At 42.9% G+C, this 19,532-nt stretch overlaps 2 protein-coding genes across 2 annotated transcripts in view; one reads left to right on the top strand and one right to left on the bottom strand.

The window, feature by feature from the left end:
• GUSB (glucuronidase, beta) overlaps positions 1-6,477 on the top strand; it is an 11,256-nt gene extending 4,779 nt beyond the window's left edge. Inside the window, exons 7-12 of the mRNA XM_009993301.1 lie at positions 239-417; positions 1,195-1,341; positions 2,475-2,559; positions 4,050-4,226; positions 4,844-4,979; positions 6,260-6,477. Coding sequence (XP_009991603.1) covers positions 239-417; positions 1,195-1,341; positions 2,475-2,559; positions 4,050-4,226; positions 4,844-4,979; positions 6,260-6,417 — 882 coding nt within the window. The 3' untranslated portion in view covers positions 6,418-6,477. The remainder of the gene's footprint in view (positions 1-238; positions 418-1,194; positions 1,342-2,474; positions 2,560-4,049; positions 4,227-4,843; positions 4,980-6,259) is intronic.
• A 4,326-nt stretch (positions 6,478-10,803) lies between these two features.
• On the bottom strand, positions 10,804-12,276 carry VKORC1L1 (vitamin K epoxide reductase complex, subunit 1-like 1). The gene is made up of 2 exons (XM_009993282.1): positions 12,170-12,276; positions 10,804-11,552 (listed from the first exon to the last, which is right to left on the bottom strand). Exons 1-2 carry the CDS (start codon positions 12,177-12,179, stop codon positions 11,326-11,328), a joined length of 237 nt encoding a protein of 78 aa, XP_009991584.1. The 5' UTR covers positions 12,180-12,276; the 3' UTR covers positions 10,804-11,325.
• Positions 12,277-19,532: the final 7,256 nt, after the last annotated feature.

Genomic DNA, 19,532 nt, shown 5'->3' with positions numbered 1-19,532 from the left:
TGGGACTGGTGCCCCTGGCTGCTAATGGTGCCCCGGGCTGGGAATGGTGAGGCGGGCTGGGAATAATGCCTCTGGATGGGAATGCTGCCCCGGGCTGGGAATGCTGCCCCGGGCTGGGAATGGTGCCCCCGGGCTGGGAATGCTGCCCTGGGCTGTTAACACCCCAGGAGCCCGCCCGGCAGCGATGGCCCCGCAGGAGCGGCCGCAGGGACGGGTCCGTGTCCCTCTCCTCCCGCAGATCCGCGGCAAAGGCTTTGACTGGCCCCTGGTGATGAAGGACTTCAACCTGCTGCGCTGGCTGGGGGCAAACTCCTTCCGTACCAGCCACTACCCCTACGCTGAGGAGATCATGGACCTGTGCGACGCCTACGGCATTGTGGTGATCGACGAGTGCCCGGGCGTGGGGATCAAAATGCCGTGAGCAGCCGCTCCAAGGACCCTTCCCCTTCTGTGTTCCTCCCTGCCACAGTGTCCCTCTCCTGTCCTCCGGCACCCGCTGTCCTGATAACGGAAGCACTTTGCTCTATTTAGAAATCGGGCTGTTGCGCCACGTGAGGTTGGGCAACCAGAGGGTGTTTTGACTCATGGCCATCATGTCATTTGATTCACAAGCCCAGACCACAGCCCTGAGCTGTGCAGCAAGCTTTGGGGAAATAGGGCAGAAGCCAGATTCAGTATTCTATGAAGGCTCAGCTGTGCTTATACACCCCAGAGACCTGAGTTTTCACAGGGCATCATAGAATCATAGCATAGTTAAGCTTGGAAGGGACCTTAAAGATCCCCTGGTTCCAGCCTCCAGCCTTGAGCAGGGACACCTCCCACCAGGCTGCACAAGCCTCATCCAACCTGCCCTTGAACACCTCAACCTCTCGGGGCAACCTGTTCCAGCACTTTACAGCCCTCATGCTGAAGAGTTTCCTCCTGATGTCTAACATGAATCTACCTTTTTTCAGTTTAAAACCATCACCCTTTGTCCTGTCCCTCTCTGGTGAACAGCCCCTCCCCAGCTTTCCTGTCAGCCCCCTTTAGGCTCTGGAAGCTGCTCTAAGGTCTCCCCAGAGCCTGGTCTTCTCCAGGCTGCATAGTCCCAACTCCCGCAGCCTGTCTTCATAGCAGAGCTGCTCAAACAGAAAAGCAAAGGGGGTTGATTTCATACCTTCACCTCACTGGGTCTCTCTTCCTTCTGCCTGAAAGCGAGAGCTTCGGGAACAAGTCCTTGCAGCATCACCTTGTTGTGATGGAGGAGCTGATCCGCAGGGACAAGAACAGACCCTCAGTGGTGATGTGGTCAGTAGCCAACGAGCCGGCGTCGGAGCTGCCTCCAGCTGCTGCCTACTTTAAGTAAGTGCTTGTACACAGAGCTGAGGCTGGAATCTTGGCAGATGATGCATCTTCTTCCTTTGGGATGGCACAGAGAAGTAAAAAGAGAGGGCAAGAAAGGGGACCCTGAAATGATGCCCACAGTTGCAAATTAACCATGTAACTGCTTTGTGTGTTGAACTGAAGTTCAGAACCACACGACAGTCTCGACCTGTTGTTTTTGAACCAGTAAGGCTTGGCAAAATTAGGAGGAGCCCATTTGGTTTGAGCATTTTTCTTGACCTAAGGGTCAAGCAAAAGCAAACCTGATGGGAACAGGATATTTCTTGGTGAGTGCTAAATTATTTGAGAATCACAGCAAAGCTGTACAATACTTGGCCTTAATGCTGAAGACAAGGTTCTTCATTTAGTGCTGGTTATTAGTTCTGCAGAGGATAGTGACACTCCAGTTCAAGGCCACTGCTTTGAGTCTCTGCAGACCCTTTGGTTTTATTTTTAAAGAGATTTAAGCTTTAGATAGCCAAGAATCATCCCTGTAATGGGGTAGCAGTCTGTCCCTACTAGCTGCATATGCATTGAAGTAACTGAAGTTTAATTCTTCAGAATGATCTACCATCCTCCTGCAATGTCAAGGTGGCAGCAGAGTTTAACCCTCCCATTCTCTGTCTCATCTCCCCACTCAGGGTTTCCTCAAAAGCAGACAACCTGTGACTGCTCTGCCTGCTCAGGTGTAGGGCTGGAGCCTCCTGCTTGTGCAGGAACACACCCCAGGGGTTGTCCAAACTTTCCCAGTACCCTTCTCACGGTTTCATGACCAAACTCACTGTCCCCTCACTAACTTGCAAGCTGTTGGCACCAACAGACAAATTGACATGCCTGCATCTGGGTGATTCCACTCTTTTTTCAGGTGTGATAGCAAGAAACTTTGTGACAGGTAAAGGTCTCTGCCCCGGTATTTACATCCTGCAGAAGTGGCTAGAACTGCTGGCACTCTCTGGCAGATGATCACTAAGTATCCTGCAGTATTTAATTTAAAATACCGTCTGCTACATCAAAAGCAGCTGCAAACGTTTGAGGGGGGTGCGAGGACAGAGAGCTTGGGGCTGTGCTTCTCCATGCTGTTGTTCAACTCTTGCTTTACTGTTTGCAAACAGGACAGTGATAGCTCACACCAAAGCTCTTGATCCCTCCAGACCCGTCACCTTTGTGACAGATGCTAATTATGCTCTTGATCGTGGTGTAAGTTTACTTTACTTTCTAGCTTTTTTTTCCCCCCCATACATTAAATGTATTCCTCTTGTCAGTTTGATGGTCCTTCCCCCAGCCTGCCCAAGTTTACTGGAGATACTGAACAGGGAGAGGCAGAAGGAAACTTACAAAGCACCTTACCCTGTAGTTGTAGTCCAGCTGAAAAAAAATCTGTAGGAGAGAACAGTTCTTTGTCTTGGATTCCATTTACATTGTCATGCTTGGCTGTTCCCTTGATTTTGTTTATTAATGCTCAGACTTTTCACTTGCAATTAACCCAAAGCTTAAACCTCTTTAAAATGCTAACAGCTCTTGTGAAAGTCTAAAGGAAGGAGTTTTGCTTTAATTCCTGCTTTAAACTACTCTAGAAGTTCTTTGGCTGGTGTCTGGCAATGCTGATTAATCTAAAAGCTCTTCCAACTTCATAATTAAAGTCCTAGAGCTGTTTAAAATAGCCAAAAGGCACTTTCCTTGGATGTCTGTGCCTTAAGCTGGCCATGGCATGAACCAAGGGTTCTTAACAGGCATGAATTTGTTTCTGGGTGCTTCCTGTGTCATTTTAAATTTTTCAAGATGCCTGTATCCCAGTGGCCACTACTGCACAACAGACACTTCCAGCAGTTTGTAGGTACATGATGCTACCCCAGGTTACACTCTGTATTTCTTTCAAGCTGTCCTGCAATGAGCAGGGTCAGCCTCCTGTACCTCAGAGGTCTGTTCCTCCCCACCTCAGGAAAACAAAACTGGTGGCCTTACTTTTGAAGGAGCCCAGCAGGGATCTGTGCTTGGGTTTCCCTGTTTCACCAGCCATGCAAACAGCCTCTGGCACCCGAGCATGTTCTGACTAGCTTGAGACAACACAGGAAGACAAAACCAAAGAATAGATCTCATACACTGATGTGATATTAGAACATTTTTTTTCTCCTTTTATTACAAAACATGTTAAGAGAACATTGAACAAGTTACATACAACATCACTTTATCTTTAGTGGGCTTTGTGCCCTTTTGTCATACTGTCCACGTGGTAGAAATGGCATATAACTTGCAGAATGCTTAGTCTTAGTATTGCACCATTGATGCACAAATTTAGTTGCTAGTCAAAATATTTGACCACTAACTTGATAATCACATTTGAATACTCAAAAAGTACATCTAAATGTACCAGCAAGCCAGAGACATCTTGGAAACTCAAAAATGTCTTAACAAACCTGAAGATGAAATGGATTGATCTTGTCTAACTCATTGCTGTGACTTCCTAAGTCTCTAACAAACATGCCAAATGAATATGCTATCAGCTTGTTACATTGATCCTGCTTTTTTTTTTTCTGGGAAGGATGGCACGTTGGGAGGGCCTGAGTGAGGAGGGGAAAAGACTTTATTCTACATGTCATGAAAGGAAGCAAAAGGAGGATTTAGCTCGGTGGGTAAAGGTTGGCTACTGGGAGCTCTGTGACAAAAGGCTGTCACCTTGGTTTCTGCAGGCTCCTTATGTGGATGTGATCTGTGTGAACAGCTACTTCTCCTGGTATCATGACCCAGGCCACCTGGAAGTTATCCCACTACAACTCACAACACAGTTTGAGAACTGGTATAAAACCTACCAAAAACCCATCATCCAGAGTGAATATGGAGCAGACTCAGTTCCTGGACTTCACAGTGTAAGTGTTACAGACACCTTAGATGGAAAAAATGGGTCAGAAACCTTACTTAGAAGAGGTGGGTACCACTGAGCTCAACTACTTAAGTCTTGGGATGCACTGGCTTGTCAATGTCCAGGGTTGCAATCCTGCTCCACCAAAATCAATGAGCTTTGCCACTGACTAACCAAGGTTAGATTCTACCTAAAGAGAAGCTTTTACCTATGAGTAAAAGCACTGAGCAGTCTGAAATCTGCACTTTGGCATTTGTAGAAAATGCTTCATCAGGAGATAACAGCTCTATAGAGAGGACATTAATTTTATGGTGCTGTCCTGCACAGGAGGGGGTGTCACTCCTGCACCTCTCGTGATAAAGCACCATGATCAACCAAAACCACCCAGTGCATCTGCCATTGTGGTTGTATTTGATGTGCTTCCCCTTGCACGTCCAGCAGTTGCTAACCATGGCTAAGTCACCATAACTAGGTAACCATGGCTAATGCAGTGGCAGTGGGGAGACCCAGCAATGTAAAGCTTGGCTGCAGGAAGCAGGTCCCCAGCCAACAGGAGGTTAACACATGCAGCCTCTGCTGAAATTGTCTCCTCCATCCAAGGCCACCCTTTTCTCCTGGCTGCAGGATCCCCCCCTGATGTTCAGTGAGGAGTACCAGAAGGCCATGCTACAGGAGTACCACTCTGTTTTTGACAAAAAGAGGAAGGAGTATGTGATTGGGGAGCTCATATGGAATTTTGCCGATTTCATGACTAACCAAGGTAAGCTTGTGGTTCTGTTCTAACCAACACACCCTCCTCCCTGCAAGTTTAAAGTGGTTTATGAAACACTAGGATTATTGTGCTGAAAAGCAGGACAAAAGGGCCCTCTGCTTACCAAGATAGCACACAGCTGGTTTCTGTGACAAAGTCCAGCATGACCAGAGCCAAGAGGGAAGGTCCTTCCTGCACCTAATGCATCCTCTCTCTCCAGCTCTAGCTCCTAGATGTTCCACCTGCAAAGACACTTCCCAGAACATGACACAATGCACTAGGGCAGAATGCAAGGGAAGCTTGTGAGCAGACCCTGATGACTTTCTTTCCAGTTCTATTTATTTCCATTTCAATTCAGAGCTTCAGTCAGCAACTAGGGATGTGTCTCACTTGCTTCATATTTCATCTACAACTGCCCTTAGTAACAGAGCACCTTAAATAATGTATTATTAACTTGGTAGAGGTTAGCAATAGAGAATCAGGTGCCACAGGGGTAGACAACTGTCTACCATGACACTCCATCCACTATTGATAAATAAGTGCATTTGCAAAGTAAGGGGCACTAATTAATCTACAGTGCAGACAGTCACAGAAATTAAACTGTTACAACTCCAAAGACCCCCTAGTCAGGACCCAGTTATGTAAATGCCACTTGCAGAGAGTCAGGGTGGTGAACAGTCAGTTTTAATTTCAAGCAGAGAAACACCATTAAGAAGAATCTGTAGAGCACCAATACAGGTTTTAGAAAGCTGAGTCATTGCAGAGCAGCAGTCAGAAAAGTAATATTAGTTTCAAATAGGAGGATGGAGAAAATGTAGGCAAGTTCACATACATATATGCAGTTCCAGTCTCTCTACAGATTGTGATCATCTTTCCTAGTTTCCCATGAAAACTAAAACAGGCAAACAAGGACCTGGACACCAGGAAAGACAGTACAGTCACACAGTAATCAACATGTTCACCCTCAAATTCCAAGGTGAACTAATGGCAGAAGGAACATCCCCTGTTAATATAATACTGATCAGGTGGTTGGGCACACCTGAACCAACTCACAGCCCTGCCAGCTGTAGCTACCATGATTGCAGCTGTATTGCTCACTTCATCAATTAATCCTGCCAAGATGACGCAAATTGCAGCTGCCGGGTTCCCCGTCGTACCTGCCTGGGTAGAAGAAAGTGCAGAGGTCTCTTCCACCTAACCTGATTGAGCACATACATCATTAACAATTCACAGTAGGGGATAGAAGAGCATTTTATATTTACTTGCTTTATTTTGTAACTTCTCTACAGGGACCACACGTGTTTTGGGGAACAAGAAGGGAATATTTACCCGCCAACGACAGCCCAAGTCAGCTGCCTTTGTTCTTAGAGAAAGATACTGGAAGATTGCAAATGAATCAAGCTGTCTTCCTCCTATAATAAAATCACATAATCTCTTTCTAAAATGAAATCAAAAGGTATAATGCCTGGGTATTATGCTGAACTCGTTCAATAAATTTGTTTAAATAATACTCATGCCTGACTCAACTCTTGCAAGTCTAACGCAATTTCTAGTCCACCTGAAGTAGTGACTATGACACAAAGCAGCTCAGAAACACCAGTTTCTTATGCTAAGCCATGTCTGTAGGCCTCCTGCTTCCAGGTAGTACAGTGAATATTCAGAGTTTCAAGGAGCTGAAGTTAGAAAGCCTGACTGAGGTATCTATTCATGGCAAAAATAAACATTAAAAAAAAAAATTCTGATACAGATCAATCAATACAGAAGACTTAACAAATCCAAGTGACTAAAAGAACATCACATCCCTCCAAAGCAAGGGAGGTTTTCCAGTTTAACTCCCCTGACAGTTCCATGGCTCAGGCACAGGATGAGAGGGGCACCACTGACAGCTTCTCTCACTGGACAAGGTGTGTGGGGCTGGTGAGGACACAGGACAGGGCTTTAGTGCTGCTGGTTCTTAACAGCTCCATGCAACTGCAAACCCAACCCACCTGTCCAGCCTTTCCCCAGCAGCTCCCTCCCTGCCCCCAAATCTGGGAAAACATACAGCAGATTCTAGACCCTTTGAGATCTTGTCAGAGTGGAGTTAAAGCAGGACTAGCGAGCCAAGGACAGCAGGAAGCAATACAAATAACCTACTCAACAAGTGGATTTTGCATGTTGTTTAAAGAATTGCCAACAGTTATAGCCTCCAGTCCACACTGCTCCACCTTCACACACCCCTGTGCACACAACCAATGCTCAGCAACACAACACAGCTGCAGAAATTCCATCAACTGGTACCTCTGGGGACCCAAGTGCTCTACCCTTCCACCGCTAACACACAGTGTCTCTGAACAAAATCACAACTTGGTATATTTCTAGAAACAGAATTACAGTACTGACTTAAAAACAGTTTCTAAGGCTCAGACTGAGTCCAAAAAGGCCTCTGATTGGGTTCATTCAAGCTCTTGTGTTTGGACTGCATGAGTGCAGCACAAGAATGATTGCAGCAAGATGTCCACAGGTCATTTCTACATTTATTTTTTATACCAAAAAGTTATGTGCAACAAATAGAATTCATACATATTTACATTGTTTTACCTGTTAGCAAAATTGTTTCCTAAACCTCCAATAGAGAATCTCTCAACTTATATTGATAAAAGGAACATCTGCCCAGTGACTCCACTTAAATGGATGTTTAATTTGGAGTTTAAAGCACTAGTAATAAATAGTTGATGGAACATACTATACAGAAGAAACACCTAATATTTAGGCCATGCTTAATACAGCTTTAAGGTAACATAATACTTCATCTTTTCTGGACCAGTTTAGACCAGGTCACATTCAAACAAGCTTGGTAGAACCAAAGCTATCAGATCTCTCTTCTCCTTTAGCCCATAGAAGTTCTGAGCATCAATTGCTGCCTGAAGCACCTCACCAGCTGTTTTGAACAGTCAAGGGACTCTGTACAGCAGAAGACAAATGTGTACAACAGGATGCAGAAACCTCCTAATAAGAGATTTATCATCACTCTGGGTATCAAAGGTGGCAGGGAATGTTTCATTGGCCTTAGCAAGGAAAACACTTTACAGTAAGAAACTTCTGAGAACATTGAATTCCTAAATGAGACTTGAATACTTTGTTGGCCTCAAGAGTAGCAAGTACCTTACAGTAAGAGGATTTCAGGAATGTCTAATTCCTAAGCAGGTTTTGGGATGAGGTCCTTTTGCCTTTCCAATCCACCCTTCCCTGCAGAACTTGTGAGAGCCAGGGAGGAGGAGCAAGAGCCCAAACTCAGAACCACTGTTTGTAGATGGTGGATTTTTCCCCCTCTGTTCTCCTGAGTGTTGAAACCACAACCAGAACCTGTGGATCGACGCTGCCTTCGGGCCTCTGCCACACCAGCTCTTGCTTCATAGCTTGTTTCACCCATACTCTTATTTCTCAGAATTTCCCTTTGGATTTGTAAGGCTCAAATTAATACGAACCACACATTTGTCATGACATTTGTTTCAGTGTGGGGCAGGCAGGGGGCAGCTGCATGAAGCACTTGTCTGATTTCCATCACATCACGAATTGTAACCTGAGCCATTTTACTGGAAGAAATGAGCTGTTCCTAGCGGTGGGAGCAAGGAGGAAAGAGTCCAAGAACTGGAAGCAAAAAGGTCCAAACTTCTACTGCTAAGATTATTTTGCCCTTTATTCAGGCCAACTGCATTTCTGAAGCACAAGAAAGTAGAAGAGTTAGGGCCATTTCTAGCAAATCTCTTCCAGTAAAAAGTAACTGCAAGAAAAGCACACAAGACAAGAGAGTTCACAATTAAGGATCAGATTTGCAAGTTCGTGCACAAAGTGTAGCTGAAAATTCTTCCAGAGACCAAACTCAATTTCCATTTGATCCCCACGTGCACATACACAAGGACTGCAGACACCACTGCTGAAAATCTGGCCCTAAACAATTTTACTGAACAAACTGAATTAACAGACTATGCCCACACAGACAAGCACAAGACACAGTGAAGTTAGTCAACACCTACACTTTCAGCTGATAGTGCTTTTTTTCCTGGGTTTTTTTTGGTGTGCACTACACCCAGACATTGGACCAAGCAATCATTAATTAGACTTGTCTCCACTGCTGCTGGTTCTGAGATATTAGCACTGTGACTAACCACTGCAGGCAGCATGTGTTCACCTCTTCCTTGGATGGAAAGATGCCTTAGTGTAGACCACAGGAATGCATCAAAATAAACCTACACAAACATATTAAACAGTGATGTTGCCTCAAAGCTTGTTAAGAGAACAAAGTAAAGCCTCAAGGAACCAGTTTAACATCATTCACTCCCCTCATATCAAAGTTCAAGGCATCTGAGAGACAGAACTAAACATCAAGACAAGCTTTAACTATACTCTGGTCAATACAAAATGCATTTAATGAGCTGTTGTCTAAAACTGTTAGACAAGAGGGACAAGTAATTTAGTGTTACATGCAACAGATGTTACTCATACCACAGAACTCTATACATCGAAGCAGCTTCCACCTACAACCTTGATACAAACCAGAAAATTACTTCAGTAGTAATTTAAATACTATTTTGTGAATTCAATCTAAAATGTCTATTTTCTCTATGGAACACTGCATGTTTCACAGTCAAGTTTATCCTCAGCAACTTAGTGTTCATAATCCACTTAGCCATACAACGCCAAGTGTGTCACTGACATTCATGTTTAAGAACACAATCCTAAAGTTAAACTAATTCTTTAAGTAAGTGGGTATGCAGTTGGAATTCTTCATGTTTAGAAGCTGCTGAGGGCAATAAGCAGCACAGCACCAATTGCAGTAAGTAGTTGAACAGACACATTTTGGTGTCTCAGAGTCTGGAACACAAGTGTTTTATTTCTCCAAATCACATCATCAATCCTCTACCAAACTGATTTAACTGAAACAATATTGCTACCACTCCTCAGTCTAAGAACTAAGATAGAGCTCTTAACACTTTTCTATCCCCAGCAAGTTTGCTTGGAATTTTGTTTGTTTGTTCATTTTTGAAGCAAGGACACTTCTGCCTGCTCAGTTCAACACAAAGTATTTGGTTTAAGATTTGAAGACAGAAGGCACTTTTAACATTCAGCCTTAGAATACTGAGTGCAGAAACAACATTTACAATTTTGTTCCTTTTATTTATATCTGCAGTTTAATTTCTTTTTTTTTTTTTTCCAATTAGTTATTAGAAAGAGCAATGATAGCATCAGATCACATTTCATTTCCAGGAGCACATTTACTTACTCATCCCACTGAACAGGTTGCCCTTCCAAGGGACCTTAGTGTGTCAGGCCTAAAGTTCATTTCCCAATATAGCACAAACCACAGATCCCGACAGAGACCAATCAAGCAACTGTTTTTCCAGTGCACTCCTTGGTTATCCCACTCAGTGGTTTCCACTGCAAATTGCAATTCTCTGCTGCAGGATCCATATAACATCAAACATCAGTAACACTGGTTGACCGCAGATGAAAAATGAAACAGCTCTGCATGGAAATTAGTCCTTCCAAAGAGTGCTCTTTGAGACAACCCCCAACCTGCACATAACATCCCAGTGGCACCACATTCAGCTGTTTTCATTCTGTACAGACATTAACGTAGCTGTGGTTTTATCAGCACACTTCAGGTTTCAGCTTTAATTCCATTTTTGTTACCAGAGACAAAAAAAAAAACCAACCAAACAACCAAGAAGAAAGAATGGAACCAACCCCAACCATCATCCATGTGAAAGCACTAGCAGTGAGCACAGCAACACGGTGTCTCCAGAGAGGTCACTTCTTCCACCAGGTCAGTCGTCTGTGAGCTGGCAGCTCCTAGGCTAACAACACTGATTGTACAGTGAGTTCTCCAGGGATGAAACCAAGAGTTCTAATTTTATTTACAGGATAAGTCCTAGTCAAATCTAGAGTCCATCAGCTAAAAAAAAAAAGTAATACACATACTGTAAACATGGCAACATTAAATATGGTAATGCTAGTCTAGAATATTTAATGTCATGACCACATATTGTTATACCTGAATTTATATACAGGATATTTCATAGCAGTGTTACCCATTTCACAGGCGGAGGGGGAAGAGTCTAGGCTTTGCTGTGGCTAAACCTCCTTCAAAGTAAAGTTAAAGCTTGTCTTTGATTGCATGAGAGCTTTCTTTCTTAACCACATTTAAATTGAAGATTAGCACAAAAAAATTATCTAGGGCCCCTTCAAATTTATAATTAAAAATTCAGTTATGATTCCCAGGGAAAGTGTCTGATATGGAGAATAAAAAATTACTGCAAAATAAACTTAATGGAAGTTGGGTCTTCAGACTGTCAGTCACAAGTTCAAACAGGTGTTATTCCTGTTTGGGTTGGAGCTGCCGTTTCCAGGCCTCGTTCAAATAAACTAGTCGTTTGTAGTTGATGATAAAGAGAATGAAGTTCAGCAAATATGTGAGGACGCAGACAATGCAAAATTCCTTCAGCACGAAGTACAGAATGTATGCCAAGTACAGGGACCCTACTACAGACACTATGGAGGAGGTCATGAGGATTAGAGCTGCTACTGCACTTGCTGTCATACCTGCAACGAGAGAGAGAAAGTTACTGCTGCTGCTCCTGTCCCTGCCACACACAGCAACGAGCCCAGGAGCTCCAATTCCACCTGGAGGCCACTCAGCAAGTTGGTGTCACATAGAAGTCTGTTGGAAATGCCACAAGTTCAAGGTGGCTGGCAAACGGCCATGTGGAGGGGAGCTCCCAGGGTCTGCACCACAGTTCTTTGACAAGAAGTATGTGTGGCATTTAGCATCTTCTGTATTCCTGAGTGGTGGGAGAGTGACAGGTTGGTCAGGCTCTGTCTAGCAGTGTTAACAGCTTGACAGCAGAAAGATGCACACGTAACATTTCACACACTTTTTTGCCTGCAGTCTCTATCACTCCAGCAAAACTTGTACATTCCACTTTTATTTCTTCCCTCTTCTATTGTGCAATCCAATGCTAAATATATTTAAGTGAAAATACCAGCGCAGCAACTGTCTTGATGCTTATATTATTCATTGCATTAGAGCAGAAAATGCAATTGCTCATTATCAGTTGGGTTTTTAAGCCCTTTGGACTAGGTTAGACTGATAAAAATCACATGTTTATCTGGTGTCCTGCAGATTGTGCAATTAAGCTCTAAACTGAATTAATACTTACCAAGTAGCATTTGTAGTATATAAAACACGAGTCCAAAAACACTGTTTGACTGATTTATTGCACTGTCCTTCCCAAAGATGGAACCAAACAGACCGAATCCTCGACCCCATCTGTAAAACAGTGAAACTAATTAACTTGTATTTGGGCACCTGTTGCTTTACAATCAGTATTTTCAATTCATCACTGTTGGGAAAAAAATAAGACATATATTCTAACATGACCACTGCTGTCCCACATGAAGTGCAGGGTTATCGTGGAAAACCAAGCAGCTGGTACCAAGGGGGACTAGGTACAACCTGATCCAACAGGCTGTGGATGGCACTTGTTTACACATGAAGAGAGGTGTGAGTGCAGCACCTCACACCTAAGGGAGCCATGCTGCCCAGAGGAGGGTTTTTAAAAACAAACACAAAAAGACCCAACACCACACAACAATACCTAAGCAGACATTGCAAAGACATCCTGCACATCCCAAAGAATCTCAGCTATGATGATACTTCCCTCCCACACTGGATGTTATCTGGATTTTAAGTAAGAACTGTTTATTTTTCAGTCTTACTGTGATAAAATGTCACAGCACATGTGACAATTGTCTCATGTTGCCCAGCTCCCAAATGCACTACTGAAGAGCCAGACAACTATATTACACATATCACTACCTTGCATACAACAGTCTGTTTTCCTTTCTCTGTATTACCACATTTCTAGATACTGCAGGTGCAACTTACAGTTCTTGTCTCCAAGTGAGAATTCTTTGTAGAGTGACATTAAACACTACTTGAACACACTCAGGCTTTCCTTAGCAAGAGACTAACCAGCATCAAGCATCAGGAAATGCAGGACACTGAATTCCTGCCCTCTCCCTGCCCTAGCTCTATGCTCCTGCTTCTTCTGGGATCCTGGTGTGTTCCACAGCAAACCCAAGCTTAAAAAATCAGCAACTTCAGACCCCAGAATCTGAGCCTAGTTATTCTGCAGGTGAAAAAAATACTGCTAATGGGAGGACAAGTTCAAGCCCTCCCTGACAGCCAGTGTCCCCAAGTGATCTGCTCATAGCTGCAAGGTCAGTGCACGGTGAAAGCTCCTTCCACATACAACACTTCATTAAGAATCTCATTGGCCTTGCAGCAGTTCTAAGGACAGTAAGTATTAAATTTCAGTCTGTGGAATACAGCTTTAATCTCACATCTTATAACATACACTTCAAGACAGTTAAAAAGCCATGGTTTAAGATGAACCAATTTTTCCAGCCTTATAAGTTTTTAAGTGGAAGTTTTCTGCTTCAAACTGAAAAGCAAAGTATTTAGACTGTATATTTCTATTTCCACCCAATTTCTCTACTGAAGAGGCTAAATCATCTCCTAATTCTACCAAGGAGACCCCAAAATCCACTAAAATGCACAAGGAACCAAGTACTTTTGCAAGCAATTGGAGAAAAGAAGACTGAGTATGATCACCTCCCTTCTCACACCAAAATAATGCAAATCACACCTGAATTATGGTAACTTTGAAAATCTAAAAAGATTTGGCAAACAGCTAGCAAGAAGGAAGACTGCAGTCCTAATCCTAGAATAAACTTCAAGAAATTAAACATCAGTAAAAAAGGACTATAAACTGCTCAGAATTTAATGACAGAACTTGTCCTTCTTATAAAGAATGTAATTTACAAGAACTATTGTTAAGTGGGATCAATATACAGAATACTAAGCAGAATGAATTGCATTAATACAAGTATAATCCAACATCAACTTTTGCCTGGTTCTGACTTGTGGCTCCCCAGCCCTGAAGCAGGCAAGTGGTGCTGGAGTTGCCCTGTGTGATTCAGAGCAGGATGACAAGCCTGTGCCAGGGCACTGCTGCCACACCCCAGCCTCACTCCTCTTAAACAATTTAAAAGGCAATCTGAACTAACTCCAAGGAAGCTTTCAAATAAACCTTTAAGACCTCTTGCTATATGTTTTAAGTAACTCAAATCCCCTCTCTTTTCATGGTGCCAGCCTGTGTCACTTCTCAATTTGCAGACATGACTTTGAATGTCCTTTAAAAATGTTTCCAGAATAGTGATTGAAGAAATGCAAGACAAAGCATTTAGAATTGTTCATATAGTTTCCTAACATCTAAAACTGAACTCTGCCATGACTTTTAGTCCCATATGCATTTCTTCTTACCAAAAGGAGGTCTTGAAAATTAATACCCACCTTCTCAATAGTGTCCCTGTTGGTGTGTGATTCCTAACAAGGCTCAGAAGTGCCACATTTTCAGCAGTGTGAAGCAGTCTCTGAATGTACTTGACACTGCAAGGGCCCTCACTGAAAAGCTCCCATAAAAGTCTAAGGATCTGCAATGTTAAGAAGCTTCTCTGCAGCTTCTTTACAGCTTCACTAGGGGATTTTGGATTAAACCTAGTTCATGGATACAAGGCTGCTTGGACCACTCTGAGTTTCAATAAATTAAGTAAAAGCCTTCAATTAGAAGGTACAAGAAAGTAGATTAAAAATTCCCATTTGTAGGTTTGCCAAGAGAGCTCAATTTGTTTTATTAACTTAATTTCATATTTAAATTTATGAGAAGTATTTACCATAAGCAAATGGAATTTGCTTCTATATATCCTCCAGCTCTACCTTTGAAACAGTCCAAGAAAACCTCAGTGTCTAGATCAGTGAAATCTCAGACAGTGGTTAGTTATTTTATAGCAGACTTTACAGAAGCACTGCTTATTCAAACCACAAGCCAACAGCACTGTACTCCTTCTCCATAATCTCTTCTATTAAGCTATCACAAACAAAGTCCACATTTGAACTACAGGCTCTTTGTGAAATTTACTTTGCATCAGGCAAAACAATCCTCAGCCCTGTTGCAAATTCCTGTCAAGCTAGAAACAAGTTACGTATGAAAAGCAAAAACACAGGTATTGGAAAGCAGATCTCTCATGCAGGTAGGTTACTTCTGTATTTCATAAAAGATGTGTCTCAGCCACTAAATATCATATCAGTCTGAAGTATTAAGTCACCAATTTTCCATAAAAAAAAAAAAAAAAAGATAAAACTCCAGCTATCAGCTTCTGGTGTTTTGGGAACAACTTGCTTTAGAACCAACAAAACCAGTTTTCTACAACTGTTCCTGAACCCCCTTCCTCCCCCAGCACACAGAACAACCCAACCCCTCCCAGCTCACACCCTCCAGTAGCCCCTGCCTCCCCAGTCAAGTCCATTATCCACCAGTTCTGAGTCTTGCTTGCACACATGTTGCCTGGCAGTCCAAATGGGACACACAACCTGCTCTGCCAGCAGAGGGGGGTTTCCCTTCAGCAGATCTGGCTTTGAAGACCCCTCCTCGTTGGCCTTGAATCTGCTTCTATAAAACTTTAGTAACTTAAATCCTTTGTTAAATTTGCCATTAAAAAAGTGAAAAGTTACAAAATAAATTACTAATACACGACAGACAAAGGAAAAATCTTCTCAGAAACCAGGCTAAAAAAGCAGGATAACAGAACCTTTCCTGGCCTCAGGTTGTTTGCACCTTCCTGGCTCAGTTACCTGAGCTGTAACACTTACTTCCCTCTCCCCAGCCACAGCTGTGCCAGGCATCACCCTCTGGAGCATGCAGCACCCAGACCCTGCAGCACCCAGACCCTGCCAAGGCAAAGCACCTGATACACTAGATGGGATCTGCCTGCACTGATTTTTCCCCTGCCCTATCAACAAACTGGAGATATTCAGACCTTCCCTCAGACAGCACAAACAACAAATCCCTGCTACAAAATACCTGAAAAGCCCCACGACACCTGCTACCTCAGAAATAAACAACAAGCAATTTTAAATAACAGGATTGATTTCTCTCTGTGTCAGCAGACCACATCTCCATGTGAACTATTTTGGCAGCCCAAGAACCACAAATATGATTCCTGTGGGATGACCACCAGCTGCCCCACGCTCTGCCCTTCAGCAGTTTAATGAAGCTTCTGTCCTTTTCAGTCGAGAATCCAAGAAGCCTTACAGAAGACTTACAGAACTAATAACATTTCAAAAATGCATGAGCATCACCTGCCTATGCTGGCTCACAAGAAGGAACAAAGCAGCTTCCTCTTTTTTACTACCTGCACAAAGCTACCTTTACCTTTCTCACCTTACAGGAGTCACTGACAACTGAAGTTGTCAACCTCAAACACATCTGAACACTTGCTTGCAGGAACAGCCAAATGAAATGTTGGGACATGAGGAACTTACCATTAATACGAAAGATAACTGCTATCTAATGTTCTTAACCTGGAATCAAGCAAATGTGAAAGACATCAAATTTACAGGAACTGCACCACAAGAGGAATTAATGGGAATCTGCAATATAAGCATCGGGTTAGGGAGGAGGTCAGAGGAGGTTTCTTCCATGTCCCATTTCCTTAGACAACGGGGTTGTTCTTGTCAACTTGGTCTCTGTCACAGTCTGCACTCAGTAAAGATGCACCAGAACAAAGTGTGCTCCCCTGACCAACCAGCACTGGCCAGCTGTAGCTGCAGGATCTCCCAGCACACCTGCACTCCCCCTCTGGGGGCAACCAGCTCCACACCAGTGTAGCTACACCACAAACAGCCCTGAAGCACTGTCACAAGACCGAGCAATTCCAACACAACATTTACAGAGGTCAAAATTCACTGCTTAACATAATTTAAGAGGGTGAGCAGGACGAAGCAGTAACACTAGAGTTTTTATAGGCCACACGTGGCAAGTTCAGTACAACTGCATGTCTGCACAGATCTGTCCACACCACACACCAAATTCTCCCAGAACTGCCTGATGATCACTTTAATGTATCTACCAGAAGACCTAAAGCAAACCTGGCTCTTTCAGAATAAGCATTTCAGAGTGGCTCAAGTACAAGACATCAAACAAAGCTTCCACATGAGCATGAAGCTCAGAAGAGGGAATCCTTGCCTGTGTCACATATCAAACTGTAACCAGAAGAACACCAGCTCTTAAAATCCCGTTTGACTCTAGAACTTCTTCTTCAGTAAGTCAGATAAAGATGTTAACCTAGATCAATATTGACTATTTCCAAACCTCTTCACTTACTCAGCTGGCCAAAAGCTACAGTACTGCTAAAATCTATCCAGCAGCGTGTGCCCTTTGGCCGTTCATGCCAACCCCTTAAGCCTGTACTGAAGCTGTTGCAGTATTAGCACGTGCCAGGCTACAAAACTCCCTTCCAAAAGAGCCACCCACTAATTCACTCTGCAGGAACCTGAAGTTAATCGAGACAGAAAAGAGAAACATATCAGAAGACCCAGAAGATCCCCAGGGCATGCAAAAGAACAAAGCAAAAAGCCCAGGTGTCTGCATTACTAATGTAAATGTAAGGTTTTATTTCAAGCCATCCCCTGTCCCTGCTACTTGAAACTTGGCTGTTAGTTTAACTCCCTCCATGAAATTACTGTAACAGCAAAAAGATTTTTCAGTAACTGCTATTAGCCTGTTTCATTACAAATAAAGCCATTCCTGCCACTTAGTTATTCTCAATTATAAGACAGCAATTCAGTTAGAACACCTCTAGCCACTGCCAAATTAAAATACTAGGTATTTCCCTAATACCTTCCCTTATGTATTCTTGGAAAATGGCTGTATAACTGTTGTTACACAGTCAGTCCTTAACTGTTTTTCTCTTCAAACTATTTCCTGAACCTTCCCCATGATAAAAGCTTGAAATATGCTGACCATCAGTATTCTGAGTAAGGGACAGAGGGAAGATATCTCTCCAACATAATCTTCTGGATGAGTCAGTCTCTGATCCAACCCTTTCCGTGCCCCTCCCTCTGGATGCTGGTGATCTGTCCAGCATTGCTGTTCTTATTCTTGTGCCAACAACAGATCTGGCTTAATAGCAAGATTTAGAAATACTAACAGCTTATTAATGAAAAACAAATCCACCTCAAAGACCACAACTTTGGAACTAAGTGACTCAGCTCAAGGAGGAATACACTAATTTTTGCTAATTGTTCTATACAATTAAAACTCATCCCAGCAGCATCACGTGCTGTTTAAAGTTCAGTCCATTGCTGGAGTCAACACTCAAAATGGGAAGATTGTTAAATTCCAAGTTCCATCAGTGAATTTAGCTTCAATAAAAAGTCACACAATCCAATGAACACTCCAGAAACCAATGAAAACCACAAAGTACAAGTCTGTGACCCATCTCACTCTGTAGAGTTAACTCTACTAATGAGTTAATAAAATAATTTGTGATTACCAGTGTAATAACTAGAAAAGAAACAGCTGAAAGTTCAAGCTGCATTACATGTGGAAATGCTGGAACACGATCTGACCCTTTGCTGTGGCAGGGAAATCTACATCAGAGTGAAAGCTCCTTTTAGAAATCAAGTTTCCCTGAAACTCTGCTGACATGTGGCAGTAACTAGGAATATTCAGCTGGAGAGAGGGAACAACTGCTGGACAGGCAGCTGCAGCAACAAGGAAATTCAGATTAATTTCTCTCAAGGTTATTGTTACTTCAAAGTTGAATACCTTGCCCTTTTGTCTTAGTTTTGAAGCAATCCTCCTTTTTTGTCTGTCCTGCACAGCACTGAAGGCACATTCTTCTCCAAATATGGTTGAAGTGAGCAGAACTTGCATGCTCCTTTCCCACAGACCTGCTTTAATTATCACCAGCTATCCTGACTTTTGCAAAACCTCAGTCTTTAAGCACAATTCTTCCAGCAACTGCAGTGAGGCTTCAGTTGATTCTATCCCTAATTGTTCATGTTATTTTATAGAACTCCTGCAGTATTTACAGGTCTTACCCTGGCATACTCAGCATTTCAGCTGCAGCATTACTAATTAACACTGTAATTACCAAGCATTGTTCCATAATTACAATAGCTTAAACACATAATTGGAATTATTTTACTTCTTCAAAGCTTTTAGTAAACATGCACTAAAACGATTACTTCAAATTTCCTGTCTCAAGAGCAACATGTGCCAGAACAGCAAGAAGCTGATGAAGGACCAATTCTGTACAATAACAGACTACCAGGGAGGCTCCTTAGGTGGATAAATCACTGTTATTCTCTGTTACTCTCTCTCTTAATCTCAGTAACTACACATAATTTTAATGAACAAGTTTTAAGTTATCTGTTAAGTTCACTGAAGTCTCCTGCCTGCTTAGACTGAAACTTCTCACTGTGGGACACTTCTCAGAGACATGAACAAGCACTTCTCAAACTGAAGATTATCTGATGACAGGCAGAAAAGCAGAGCTCAAGCCCTCACTCAGGCACAGAGCCTCCTTTCAGACACTCCCAGATACACATCTCAGTGGAACAAAGCACAATCCCACCTCTGTCACCACAGAAGTGGTTTTAAGAAGAGTTTCCTG

This window comes from Chaetura pelagica, unplaced genomic scaffold (genome assembly GCF_000747805.2).
Source record: "Chaetura pelagica isolate M959 unplaced genomic scaffold, ChaPel_1.0 scaffold193, whole genome shotgun sequence".
NCBI lineage: Eukaryota > Metazoa > Chordata > Aves > Apodiformes > Apodidae > Chaetura > Chaetura pelagica.
Note: the sequence above shows the minus strand (reverse complement) of the source record. Positions and strands in the feature narration are given on the sequence as shown.